This window comes from Echiichthys vipera (genome assembly GCF_963691815.1).
Source record: "Echiichthys vipera genome assembly, chromosome: 7".
Lineage (NCBI taxonomy): Eukaryota > Metazoa > Chordata > Actinopteri > Perciformes > Trachinidae > Echiichthys > Echiichthys vipera.
In genome coordinates, this window is record NC_139832.1 from 27,873,447 (window position 1) to 27,885,946 (window position 12,500).

At 40.4% G+C, this 12,500-nt stretch overlaps 1 protein-coding gene across 3 annotated transcripts in view; it reads right to left on the bottom strand.

Annotated features, from left to right (window-relative positions):
- LOC310949160 (homeodomain-interacting protein kinase 3-like) overlaps nucleotides 1-12,500 on the bottom strand; it is a 63,178-nt gene that overhangs the window by 47,639 nt on the left and 3,039 nt on the right. For all 3 annotated transcript variants that reach the window (XM_083916499.1, XM_083916498.1, XM_083916497.1), the window contains exons 2-4: nucleotides 10,486-11,513; nucleotides 10,045-10,236; nucleotides 8,950-9,131 (exon numbers count right to left, since the gene is read on the bottom strand). In XM_083916499.1, the coding sequence (XP_083772625.1) occupies nucleotides 8,950-9,131; nucleotides 10,045-10,236; nucleotides 10,486-11,511 (1,400 nt within the window). In that variant the 5' untranslated portion in view covers nucleotides 11,512-11,513. The remainder of the gene's footprint in view (nucleotides 1-8,949; nucleotides 9,132-10,044; nucleotides 10,237-10,485; nucleotides 11,514-12,500) is intronic.

Sequence of the window (12,500 nt, forward strand, 5' to 3'; positions counted from 1 at the left end):
ACGCAGTGGTTTCATTTGCTGCTTGGCGACAGGAGGGCATCTGTACTTTTGAAACACAAAGTTTCATACAAAAACCCATGTTTCACCCATATGTTATGCTTCACAGACCTCGTAATGTTGCGGAAAATCAGCGACTTTTTATTAAGAAAAGATACAATTCATAATTTAAAATTTTTATAAAAACAAATATACATATACACATATACATATATATATACACACATTTACATATGTATATACATATGTATATGTGTATACACATATATATATATACACACATATACATATATATATATATATAATATATATATATACACACACACACACACATATATATATGTATATATGTGTATATATATATATATATATATATATATACATACACACATATATATATATATACACATATATATATATATGTGTGTGTGTGCATATGTATCATTTGTATTAAACCTGGATATATATGATTACCAGACATTTGCAAACTGCACTTTATTGTAACAGAGTTTTGTCCGTTTTTTTCTTTTTTAACTCTCGTGTTCTCATGTGAGGCAATTGTTTTTGTTTGTATGGAAATAATATCCAAATATAAAGAATAAAATAATCAAATATGATTAGGGTTCTATTAAACCACTTCCAAATGTTATTTACAGAGCAATTCATGTATTGTGATATATACTGTCAGAGCCAGATAAAACTAAACAGGGTATGGTGTTCCTATTTTCTGTTCACAATTTATGGCCCATAGTGACAAAAGATCTGTTTTGGGTGGAATTTATTTTCAGTTTATTTAGCTTTTATTGGAATAAATGATGGGGTTTCATGCATTTACTTTGGAACTGGTATGTTTGATTAGTTTGGGGTTAAGGTACCACCTGTGGCTTATTTTCAAACTCTGAATAGATGCCCACACAAGTTCCACTAATCTAACTAAAATGTAGGTTTCACATTTGTTATGACCCTATTCCACCTCTTAAATAAAATTTAAGTCCAAGGAAACTGGGTTTAGTTAATATTAAGAATACAACAACATGTGGCATATAATGCCATATGCAAGAAATTACAGTCTCAACCAAACAACAACAGGTTATTCAGGATCACAATTAACATTACACCCATATGACGTACATGCAGTGTTACTGCAACAAAGAACTAAATGTCTTCCAACGAAAAGGACTTTGCCACTTATGCAATTAAAATGAGTCTAGTAATCTTAGCTGTAGTGTAAAGCAGCATATGAAATCAATTGGGCTATTAGTCCTTGACACAGCAGCTGAGCAACGGTGCTGCAAATAGTAACCACTGCTGTGACGACCACAGGGGAAATGACTGTTGCCAAGCAACCCTCCGGACGCAAGACCATAATGTAACTGTTACAGGGTGATAAATGGGGCCATCGCTCAATATTCTGTGCGTGTATTTATACGTGTGCAGGTATGTATGTGTGTAAACACAATTGCACAGCCTGTGCAGTTCTGGCCTCCTTGGCCTGAAAAAGGAAATTACACAGCCATTTCCTATTGCTCCTTCAAGAGGAAGAAGTTAAGTTATACAATACCAAAAAGAGCCTTGGAGAAGACTGCCTCAATTTAACAAACAACCCTGATAAGTGGGGAATAAGAAACGGATTGTGATGTTCCTAGTTTTAAGTGCCACAATAAACGGGTGGATTGGCCCAGAGACTGGGACGTCAAGCCACAAAAAAACACAAAGAGGAGCTTTGAACGTTGACGACGATGATAGGTCATTTAAAAGAGCAAAAAAATAATAGCATAGGTGGACAAACTACAGACTGGCAATGTAAAATCATTACAAACGCACTACTTGGTATTCTTACACAGCTTTCAGCTTTGCTGATATCCCGCTGCACAAACTAAAGATAAACTGAGGCAAAATAAGTCAACTTCTTAAGATTACAGAAAACATTTTAAAATGCGACTTAAGGAGAGGAAACAGAGCGGCACTTTTTTGCAGCTATAAACTGGGGAGTTTTAAAACATCATATTTGAAAGTAATAAGAAAACCTGTGTGCGTGTGCGTGCGTGCGCGCGCGTGTGTGTACACTGTATGTATGTGTTGTTACTCCCAGAGTCATAAAAGCTGCAGCAATGGCCCCCGCTTTCCAGAGCTGGAACAGCTCATCACATAACAAACATATAACACACCCACAGGTGTTTGGCAGCCAGACCAGGTTCCAGAACTAACTGCTCACACTAGAGAGAGCAGCAGTTACGACAAGAACAAACACTGCAGACTGTACGGCAACAAACCCCTGCTGTGTATAGAGCAGGAAGATAACTCTGGATACACATACTTCAGGCACATACATATCTAATGCTCCCTTTTCACTGCATGGCATGGCTCTACTCTTTTTGGTTTTGCATTAGCAAAATGGTGGATAGTGCCTAATACTTTTGGTAAACATCTCAGTCTGGGTTCCAGCGAGCTGAGCCCAAACTACAAGTATAAGAGTTAAAACACCGCAGACCACTGATTGTTCAGCAGAGAACTGTCACTAGTGACCCCATTTCTTTTTATTCACGCATCCCAGATTTCTAAAAATGGCAGCCTATAAAACTACACTGTAAAAATTGACATTGTGCAGACATCAATGAAATGATCCAGCAAGTTGAGCTGAACCATGCAGGGAAAACAAGGCCTTAAGTGTGTTCAACATGATGAGATGGGACTCGTGACAGGACACGTGAACCCAGTGCTTCAACATGTGTGACAAAGCTGATCCATGATGATCACATATGAAAACACATCCCAGCAAATATCTCCTGAAAGACGCCACTGGAACGTCCAAACGCAGGTGGCATTTGACTTTTGCATGTACAAAGTCAAGGTAAAGGATGGCACCCACAAATTCATATTCTATTGATACACCTAATCTTAAAGACTCATATGCTTCAATTTCATTTGGGGTGTCCTTTGACTGAAACCACAGGTCCATATAATACTTCCATGCAAAAGGCCACTAAACGGGAAAAATGGGTTGAGTAATTGGCCACTAGGCAGGAGGCAAGAAAGCAACAAATTAATTAATCAGTTTATGCCTTAAATAGATGCCACAAGACCATAGTACATTATCCTATGAGTGTAAGGAGACTTCCCTAGTCCTCTTACAACCAAGATTATCACGCTCCTGAATTCAGGGCTCAAACAAAGTGAATTATGCATTTTATGACAAATGTCCATACCACAGTTTACCTTATATTACAAGGGAAAATGCAACATAAAATAAAAAACAGATCTAAAACAAAAATGTATTCACAATCTCACGATAATAGAATTCAGGTAAAACTAAATTATTATTTTTTTATAAAATATATATATAATATTAGAAGGAAACAGAATGAGACATGATAATAGTGTTTCTTCATGTTAAACTGTGGTCTCTCCCTGGACAACATCAGTTTCACTTTTTTGTATATCCGCTGGTTTATTCCACAGTAGCAACTACTCCTTCTGGGGTCTGTATAAAGGCTGTAATTAAGCTGACTGGATACAGGCACATGCATGCACAGCACGCACAAAGCCAGGAAGGGCAGTGGAATTTTTAAAAAAGGAAAAAAAAAACTAAGCAAAACTATCAAAGCTGTCATTATTTCAGAGAGCCTGTAGGTAGGGAAACATGTTTACACAAATACACCACTTACTGTGAGTGATCATGTATTATTCATAATGCACTATGTATCCACCGTCATACATGCCTTCCCTCCTAATCATCACGACAAACTATGAGACAACATTGCTAAATGTCTTTTTCACTGTTTTACTTCCCCAAACCAATAAAAACCTCTCTTTTTCTAGCCTTTTTAAAAAAAAAAAACTGTGTAGTGAAACTGACATACTTGCCAGCCACCTGCCACTCAGCGAAATACATCCCAAACATGTATGCTTTTTAGAGAGAAGGCCCAGGGCTTTGTGTTTAACATGTTCAATTGCAATGTCAATAGGTGCTATTGTAAAACAACACCTCTGGGGACAAGAAATCACACCTAGATGAAGGAAGCCTAACACCAACCTGTCCAAATCTGTAAGAAGCTAAAGATGATAGCAATCTTTCCTTCCACCTGATCTGCTTAGCTGAATTATTCACATAGCCAGTGCTCCATTTTCATTGTGGGAGCTGGGTTTACGTCACCATCCCACGCAGGACAGAACAGTCACCTCACCAGGTCCTGCTGTGTCATGCTACCATGGCAACAGCAACAAAACATTAGCATGATAAGCATTGAACAGCTATCGTCAGAGTTCTGCTTCTGAAATAAACAAAGTTCAGATTTGTAAGTTTAAAGTACAAAACAATATCCCAATTACTGAACAAGAACTCGGCCAAAAGGTTGCACCCATTGCTATAGGTAAATAAAGACACCCAGAGCCCACTACAGCAGAAGCCTTGATTCTGTTTGTATTGCTGTGAACTAACAAGGTCCATTCAGGGCCAAGTACAAGTGCATATTAAAAAGAATCAATAGATGAACACAATGGCACACCGTTGCAAATTATGTGAAATGCATCTTTCTAAGAATCAATAGCAAAATACAATTTATGGAAGTACAAACTCTGACTAACTTAAATATACAAACATTCACTTAAAGACATTAGCAAACACTACAGTTACTTGACATGCTGAGAAATATGGCTTCTTTCGTATACAGTCTCAAATCAAAACCCAATTCTGTGTGAACTTGCTTTCAAATTAATGCCAATGTCCAAAATCCATCTTCTTGGCCATCTTGGCAGAAACTGTTAAACTTTTGTATAAAACCTGTAAGCTATAAAAGCTGGAGGCTTGCTACAAGATAATAATAATAATAATAATAATAATAATGGATGTCAATGTACCAGCAAGAGTCAAACTGAGGCAAGTAGCACTAGCAGCGTGGCCCACTCGCCTAGAGCTTTACCTGGGCAAAGGTAATAACACATCATTTATAAGTAGGTGAGTCCATTAATTGTAGTGATAAATTGGTCGAACCATAGATGAATTGGAATTGCTACAGTCACTAACTGAAGACTGACTGTAGCTCTGTCTTAGACCTGCCGTTTGCTCTCTCCATGGCAAAATCTCCTAGCAGTGGGGAGTGAGGAAGAGGGTGCAGGGTGCGCTAGCTAGCTAACTTCGCATTAGATGAGTTGACTACGCATGCAGTTACTGTAGTCAACTTTTTAATCATGGGGAAGCATAGCGCTGTCGCTCTAAACAATGAGCATGCTGAATGTCTTAACATTGCTGTACAGTTTAGCCACCAAGCATTAGCATGAACCACTTGTCAGTGCACAAGAGGACAGGATTATGCAAAGACTCTCAATGGGGAATCGGTTCAACACTGCAGCTGGAGTTGGTCTCCAGTTCAGTGCTGAACAGGACAAGGATCTGTCTCTGCACACAGTGTCTCACTGTTTAAGACTTTCTGGACTGAAAGCCCACTCTGCAATGACCAAACCTCTCATCAGCAGAAAGAATAAAAAGGCTAGACTTGCCTTTGACAGAGGAGAACTGGTCCAGTGATGAGAGTACGTTCAATTTATTTGTGTCTGATGGGAAACATTATGTCCAGCGTAGGACTGGGGAAAGACTGAACTGGATTAGACTGGATTCTTATGTTGTCTAGCAATGGTCTGTGCATTAAACAAGTTCAGTTACAGTTTGTGTGGAGTGATTGACACAAGCCAGTACTTACAATTCTGATCTCAGATTGTGTCTTTAATCAAAGTGTTTAGACCTCAATTTTACAGCACTTTGGGGTTTTCTTTGTGTCTTAAAAAGCTGACTTTTGCATCAAAAGGCACACTGCTGGCAAAACTACTACCTATGGCTCTGGAAAATCCAGGGAAAACCCCAGAGCTCTTAAAAAAAACCCAAAACTCCTCCCAACTGTGGCAAGGCCAGTATTTCTTAACAGCTTCACCGTGGTAACAATACAGTACAGCCCTTATGCAATATGAGCACTGGGAATGAGGAGACACTGTGTCCTGTAAACTACTCTCCTGATAACCTGATGTACAAAAAAAATGACAAAGACACACACCGCTCTGGGACTCAAATAACATAATCCTATAGACATGAAAAACAGTACAGTGCTGTACAAAACAGTGTGGTGGCATCTCCCTACGAATACAGACATTTACCAATCCAGGCCTACCAACACGATGCAAGTAAACTATGAATGCACTAGGGCTGCCCCCAAATAGTTGACCAAGCAATGGTCGACCAAAAAAAATCCTTAGCAGACCAAAATTTCATAAAAAAATTCATAAAAATTTTCAAAAAAAACAAAAAAACATTTGGAGCAGCAGTCAAAATTAAGTAAAAACGTTTTGCGACTGAAGGGCTTTTAATTTGAAGGGCCAGATACAGGAAGTCGTGACACTCACTTTCAGTGTTTTTTTGTAACACGGGCGGTCCCATGGCTGTACATCGCTAGGGATGCAAACAATTAATCGAATATCGATTAATTGTTGATAAGAACTTACTTGATTAAAATAAATTAACTGCAATTATTTGCGTTTTGGACCCGTAATTCCCCGCCAGTCCAAGTGAGGGCACGCTTGACAGCAGACGTACTTGACGCACACGCACGACCACAAGCTAAGGAGTTCTCTGACGACAGCAACAAAACAAATGAGAAGCGGCACACTGACAGGATGACGCAGGGTTTCAGACTGCGACCAAAATTTGAGTATGTGACTGAATTTTAAGTCTCGTAGCACACGCACAACCAGATATCTCGCCATATTAATATTTAAGAGGCTAAAAAGCAACAGAGTGACAGATTAGACAGGAACAATATGTAAGATTGATCTGATCAGTCAATATAGATACCGTTCATATGTTTAAAACACAAACAGCGGGAGAAAACATGGAAGTGAGTCAATCTACTTAATAAAAATGCTGCCAGATGTTACACTCCACAAGCTTTCAGGTCAATGCAGCTCTGTGGCCCCAGCAGGTAAAGTTAACAATCTTGACGCACACATTTTCCATCCTCAAAGAACCTTTTTAATCACATCAGAGTTTAGTTTTTGTGGAGCATGTTAGGGTACGTTGTGTAACCTACATCAAGTATGCAGCCTTGGCAGCTGTTGCATAGACACAAGCACATATATGAGCACACCCAGACACACACAGGAATGTCTGAATGTTATTTCCTGGATCTAAATGTGGGTTTTCACATACCACATTCTTCCCTGGCTTTCTGTGTCCTGACTGACCTCCCTAAAATTCAGTGCCTGCCCATTTTAACTGCACTATGATCTCAGCGTTGCCAATGCTTCTCAAAGACAAAACACACACAAGCATGCATGAACAAACACTCATACACACTTAACCAACTGAAGAGCCTTGATGTTATGCAACAACTATAGCTCCCCTGTCCTCCTCATCTCTGGGGGGGTTGCAAAAATGGAGGAGAAGTTGCACCCAGAGTTAACGCTGGCATTTTGGTACTCTGAGATTTTTCATTTTACATTTGGTTTAAAGAAGTCTGCTTCAGGACAGGAAGCCCACACTTCTGGGTCCTGATTTATACACCACTAGCAGTTGAAATAACTGAGAAAATGTTTTGCTGCTTACAGGGCAATAAAATCAGGACTGCAAAGATTATAATGATGGGTGTATTCAGCACATTAGCTGCAGGAAGACCCAGTATCTCAACAGTTGTGTCATAGATTGCACAACGTTTGCAATAGCCTGCTTGCTGAAACTTGCTAGAAAGGGCGTAGGTGAATGAAAGTGCCAGCCTGCTGTCCAGTGGTTATTAAAAGGAAATTCTTTGCCTTGAAAACAAACGTGCATGCCGTTAATTGTGTCACCTTCCACTAACTTCCACATTCCAACAAGTGCATGAGTCGTCAACCAATTAAAGTACATTTCAAACAGTAGAACAGGTTTTGATGTCGAACAGATGTTCTACTTGTGCAATCTGTTATTTCCATATCTTGATGATCTTACAGCTTAATAACTTTATGAAGCTCTTCTGCGGAACAACACTTGTAGTTCACAATCCTTTTCTTATTTCATAAGCATGTTCTCCCTCTCATCCTAGCCTACGAGACATGCCAAATAATTCATGACGCCGTTCTTTGTGTAAACACTTCAGTTCCTCTATATGTTATGTAAGAGCAGCATAGTTTAGGGTGTGAAGCGCTGAACGTGGATCAGACATAAAGTACAGTACAGGGTGAGAGCAGAGCAAACAAAAAAAACGGCAGGCGAAGAGGACAAGAAGTGAAAGAGAGAAAGGGGGAGGGGGGTGAATGTCATGGAGCTCCCAGTGAGAGTGTGTAGGTTAATACAGAACACTTCACATTACATGAGAAGAGAGAAGGCCTAAACAGATAAAGCTGGGGCAAGACTTTACTAAGCCCTGTGGGAAATACATAGACACACATAAACAAACATTACCCATGTGACTAAGTCAGCTAAATGTGTATTTTATGATGATGAATGACATTTCACTGTATGACATATCCGATCTTCCTAACCTACCGTTCTACCCTGCAAATCTGATCTATCTTTGTTCTGTACTATTTGAAAAGTTCTTTAAGAAGTGTGCATCTTGTTCCTTTCCGTTGGCATTTTTTGGTTCTTTCATTACAAGTGGGATGAATAAATCAACTATGCAATTCCTGATTATATTTATGGCATCTGGGTTGTGAAAAATATTGCTGAACACTAAATCTGTACCAATATCTATACTGACAAAAGCAAGTCAACTGAATTAACCCAATCACAGCAAATTATTTCTGATAAGTAATAGAGAAGAACAACAAAAGAAACAAAAGGTATGAACGAGTATGTCAGTCAACTCAAGCCTAACCAACAGCAGGGTGACTCTCTTAATGGTTTCAGGGTGTAGGAGAGTAGAAAATATCCAAAACATAGTTGGTTCAATTGGTTTTTTAACTTCAAGAATGATGGATTAGGGAAGCCCGCACCTGTAGTATCTGGACTGCAGGTAAGTGGAGCAGACGGCCTTGGAGACATGGCTGGCTGAGCCAAAGTCAATGACCTTGACTCTGTAGGGCTGCCTGGAAGGGTCCACCAGCATGATGTTCTCTGGCTTTAGGTCAGCGTGGATCAAACCCAGACACTTCAGCTTCTTTAAGGCCGTTGCCACCTGCAAAGATGTACATCAATAAAAGACAAGTTATGACCAAGTTTAGCACTTGGGTCCAAAATTGTATATGGACGAGCCTCAACAAGACCCTAAAGATCAGGGTCCCCACTCTTTTCTAGAGATCAATGTGCAGGACTTTATGTTAGGACATTTTCAGTGATTATGTAGCTGGTATGACAGACAGGGAAGTGGAAGTCTGATTTTAAAGATATGCAGTCTATGGCAATGACTTTCCTATGAAATAATCTCTTAACTACTTCTAAATAATGACAAATTGATCAGAGCGTAATATAATAATAAAAACTACTAGTTACCAGCCAGCAGTGACTAATATTTACAATTGACATAATTTTAACTCACATTGTTTAGGGAGTTTCATGCTAGCATGTGATGTGATGTGTTCGCAGCATTTCCACAACACAACAGAGAGCAGCCCATTCAAAACTATTATTGTCCATGAGATACCATTTGAACATTAATATGATCCTGAACATAACTTATCTTTTTAAAATGAAAATGTTATTCATTTTGGGGAGCCGTAGTAGTTCATTCTCAGAAAAATAGGAGAATGTTAAAATAACTTTCCAGGACAACACAAGATTTTCCAGGACAGGATAGCTCTATACTACTAATCCTGTATGGGTGTGATATGATTGTTATCATTGTTGTATGGCCTGGCTCAGGTTAAACCCTTTTTAAAACATGAACAAACAGAGAGAATGAATGCCATAGAACTTTCTTTTATTATCTATAGTTTGACGGGCAGTCTTAACAGAAAAAGAACATACTACTACTTTAGAGTAGATTTGTTTTGGGGGTAAATTATGAAGTAGCGGATTGGTGCATAGCCCTGTGTACTTGCAAATACTGATACCAGCATTTAAGGCAGTGTGTGCAACAGAAGTAATTTTACCTGCAGCAGGATGGACCTGATGATTTTGAGAGGCAGGGGACTGAACTTGTTCTGCTTAAGGAAGTCATAGAGGTTTTGCTCCAGCATCTCAAACACCAAGCAGGTGTGGCTGCGGTGCTGAAAGCACTCCAGAGCACGCACCACATTGTGCTCATCTGCATTTTCGCTGCTCAACCGGGCCAGGATCTCCACCTGGGGGTTGAGGAACAAGAAAGAAAAACAACACAGGTTCAGTTCACGTCATCAAACCATGTCACTGTTCTAATCAAAAATTACAATAGAAGCAGTGTTTCTGTTGTTATGTGCTGGTGTTATGCCCCAACAAAATTGCAGTCCACAATACCAGCAGATTGTTATTTAGTTAATCTCAAAACAAAACACTGAGAACGATATATTAGTATATTAGCTGTACTCGCACAACAAAAACACATAGATTCTCACCTCAATCTGCCCCTGTCGTGCATAGGATGGATGATTCTTCAGTATTTTGACAGCCACCACTTCATTTGTTCCCCTCTTCCAGCACTTAACTACCTGACCAAATGTGCCACGACCCAGAAACTCCAACACCTCATAGCTGTTTTTCAAGGAGCACAGAACCTCGTGCTGAACTAACTGATAGTCACCATCACCTGATCCAGTTCTGGTCACTGTAGCTCCCGCCACCGCCTCAGTACTGTCGTTAGGCCTGACTTCATTCCCATCCACCCTATTTCCCTTTGCCTCAAACCTGCTGTGTTGAGTGGGGAGTGTCCCTCCACCCCCTGCTCTGACAGTGTCTGCATTGTTCCCGGTGCTGGTTAGCAACATGGCCACAGGAGGAGGAAGTGAAGGTAGAGCAGGTACCTCTTCCACTATCTGCATGGTTCCGACACAGTTGTTCTCCCAAGGATGTTCTCCACCTTCACCTGCCTTCTGTTCACATCTCTGGGTGGTACCTGTGTCTAAAAGGCTGATGTATCCTCCCCTTGCTTGTACTCTTCTGTTAAAACCCTTTTCCTCCTCTGCTCTGATGCAGGCCCTCCTCAGAAGCCTGTAGTCCAAGCCTCCTCCTGATGGAGTTCCACCACTGTCTCTACGAAGCCTCACTTCCTGTAGGCCTCTGCTCTGGCAAAGAGGCTCCTGGACCCCAGCTGGACCTTCTCCTTCTCTCTCCCAGCTCTCTTCTCTCTGTAATCCTGCAGTCTGCAATGCCAACTCCTCCCTCTCTCCAAGCTGTAGTCCCCTGTGCTGTCTTCCTGAATCAGCACTGGCTGAGAATGGGATAATGTTGTTGGGATAGGCAATACCGTAGTTGACTCCAATCACATAGGTCTTGAATGTGGGTCGGTGCTGAAAGGCTCTGCTGGTGTTATTATTATGGCGAGCTTTGTCTTTATGTCTGCTGGTACCACTGTTGATGGTTCCTAAGGCACTTGTTTGAGCTGAGTGCAGGTGTGATGGGTAGACCAAGACTTGTGAGGCCATACCTAAAGAACGGAGATGAATAAAACATAGGCAACATTTATCATTGAGTCAAGGGTAAAGCAAAGTTGACAGAATTAGGTTTTGAGGCCTTAAGAATTAGGATTTTCTAAATGATTACTTAAAATGCTGCCAACAATATTCAAATGAGACACTGTTCACATTCACTATGAAAAACCACATTAATCAACCTTTTGTGTACAGAGAAGTGAACTGGTTATGAGCTAAGTGGCACCTTCCCCATTACCAGCTTTCTGAGCAAAACTGTGGTCTAAATTAAGCAATCACTAAGGCCAGAGCCAATACACAATGAAGCCACTATGTAACCTTTACTGAAGGGAGAACTGGTCTTCTGTAATGGGAGATGGGGGAAGCCCATTGCATCTCTGGCCTGTCTCTGCACGTTACACTGGAGGGTCAGTTTCACACAAAGTACAACCGCAAAGTAAACAGTACCCCAGAGGGAAATGATACATCATGAAGCATGATGGTGTTCTGTAACTCAGTGACATTTTACAAATACCAAATTAATCGAAATGACTGTTGACTGATCTCATTGATCGTTAAACTTCCCTGTCTGGAATGCTTTTAAAATATTGTTTAAACCATGAACCATGCACATTACTGTTGTTATTATTACTCAAAAAGGGTGCTATCCTTGAAATACTGAACAAAATTATGTCTGGGGCAGGATTGCCTTCACACAGCTCTTGCCTCTGACGCGACAAACATGGAGCTAGCTGTGCCTTAACGGTAGCAATAGTGCTCCCACTGCCTTACTAATTAGCTGCCGCTCTGCACTGCGCACTACCTGCGCCGGGCTTCCTTTGACGGTCAGTGTTTATATGGAGTTATTGCTGATCAGCAGATCACGAACGGGGGAAGAGGGTGGAGGAGACAATCAGCATGTTAATTTGTTAGATAGGGACAATGCACAGCTTCCTAGCTGTATGAGAGTTAGCTATGAGCTAATTTACATCCATCTTCCCTGG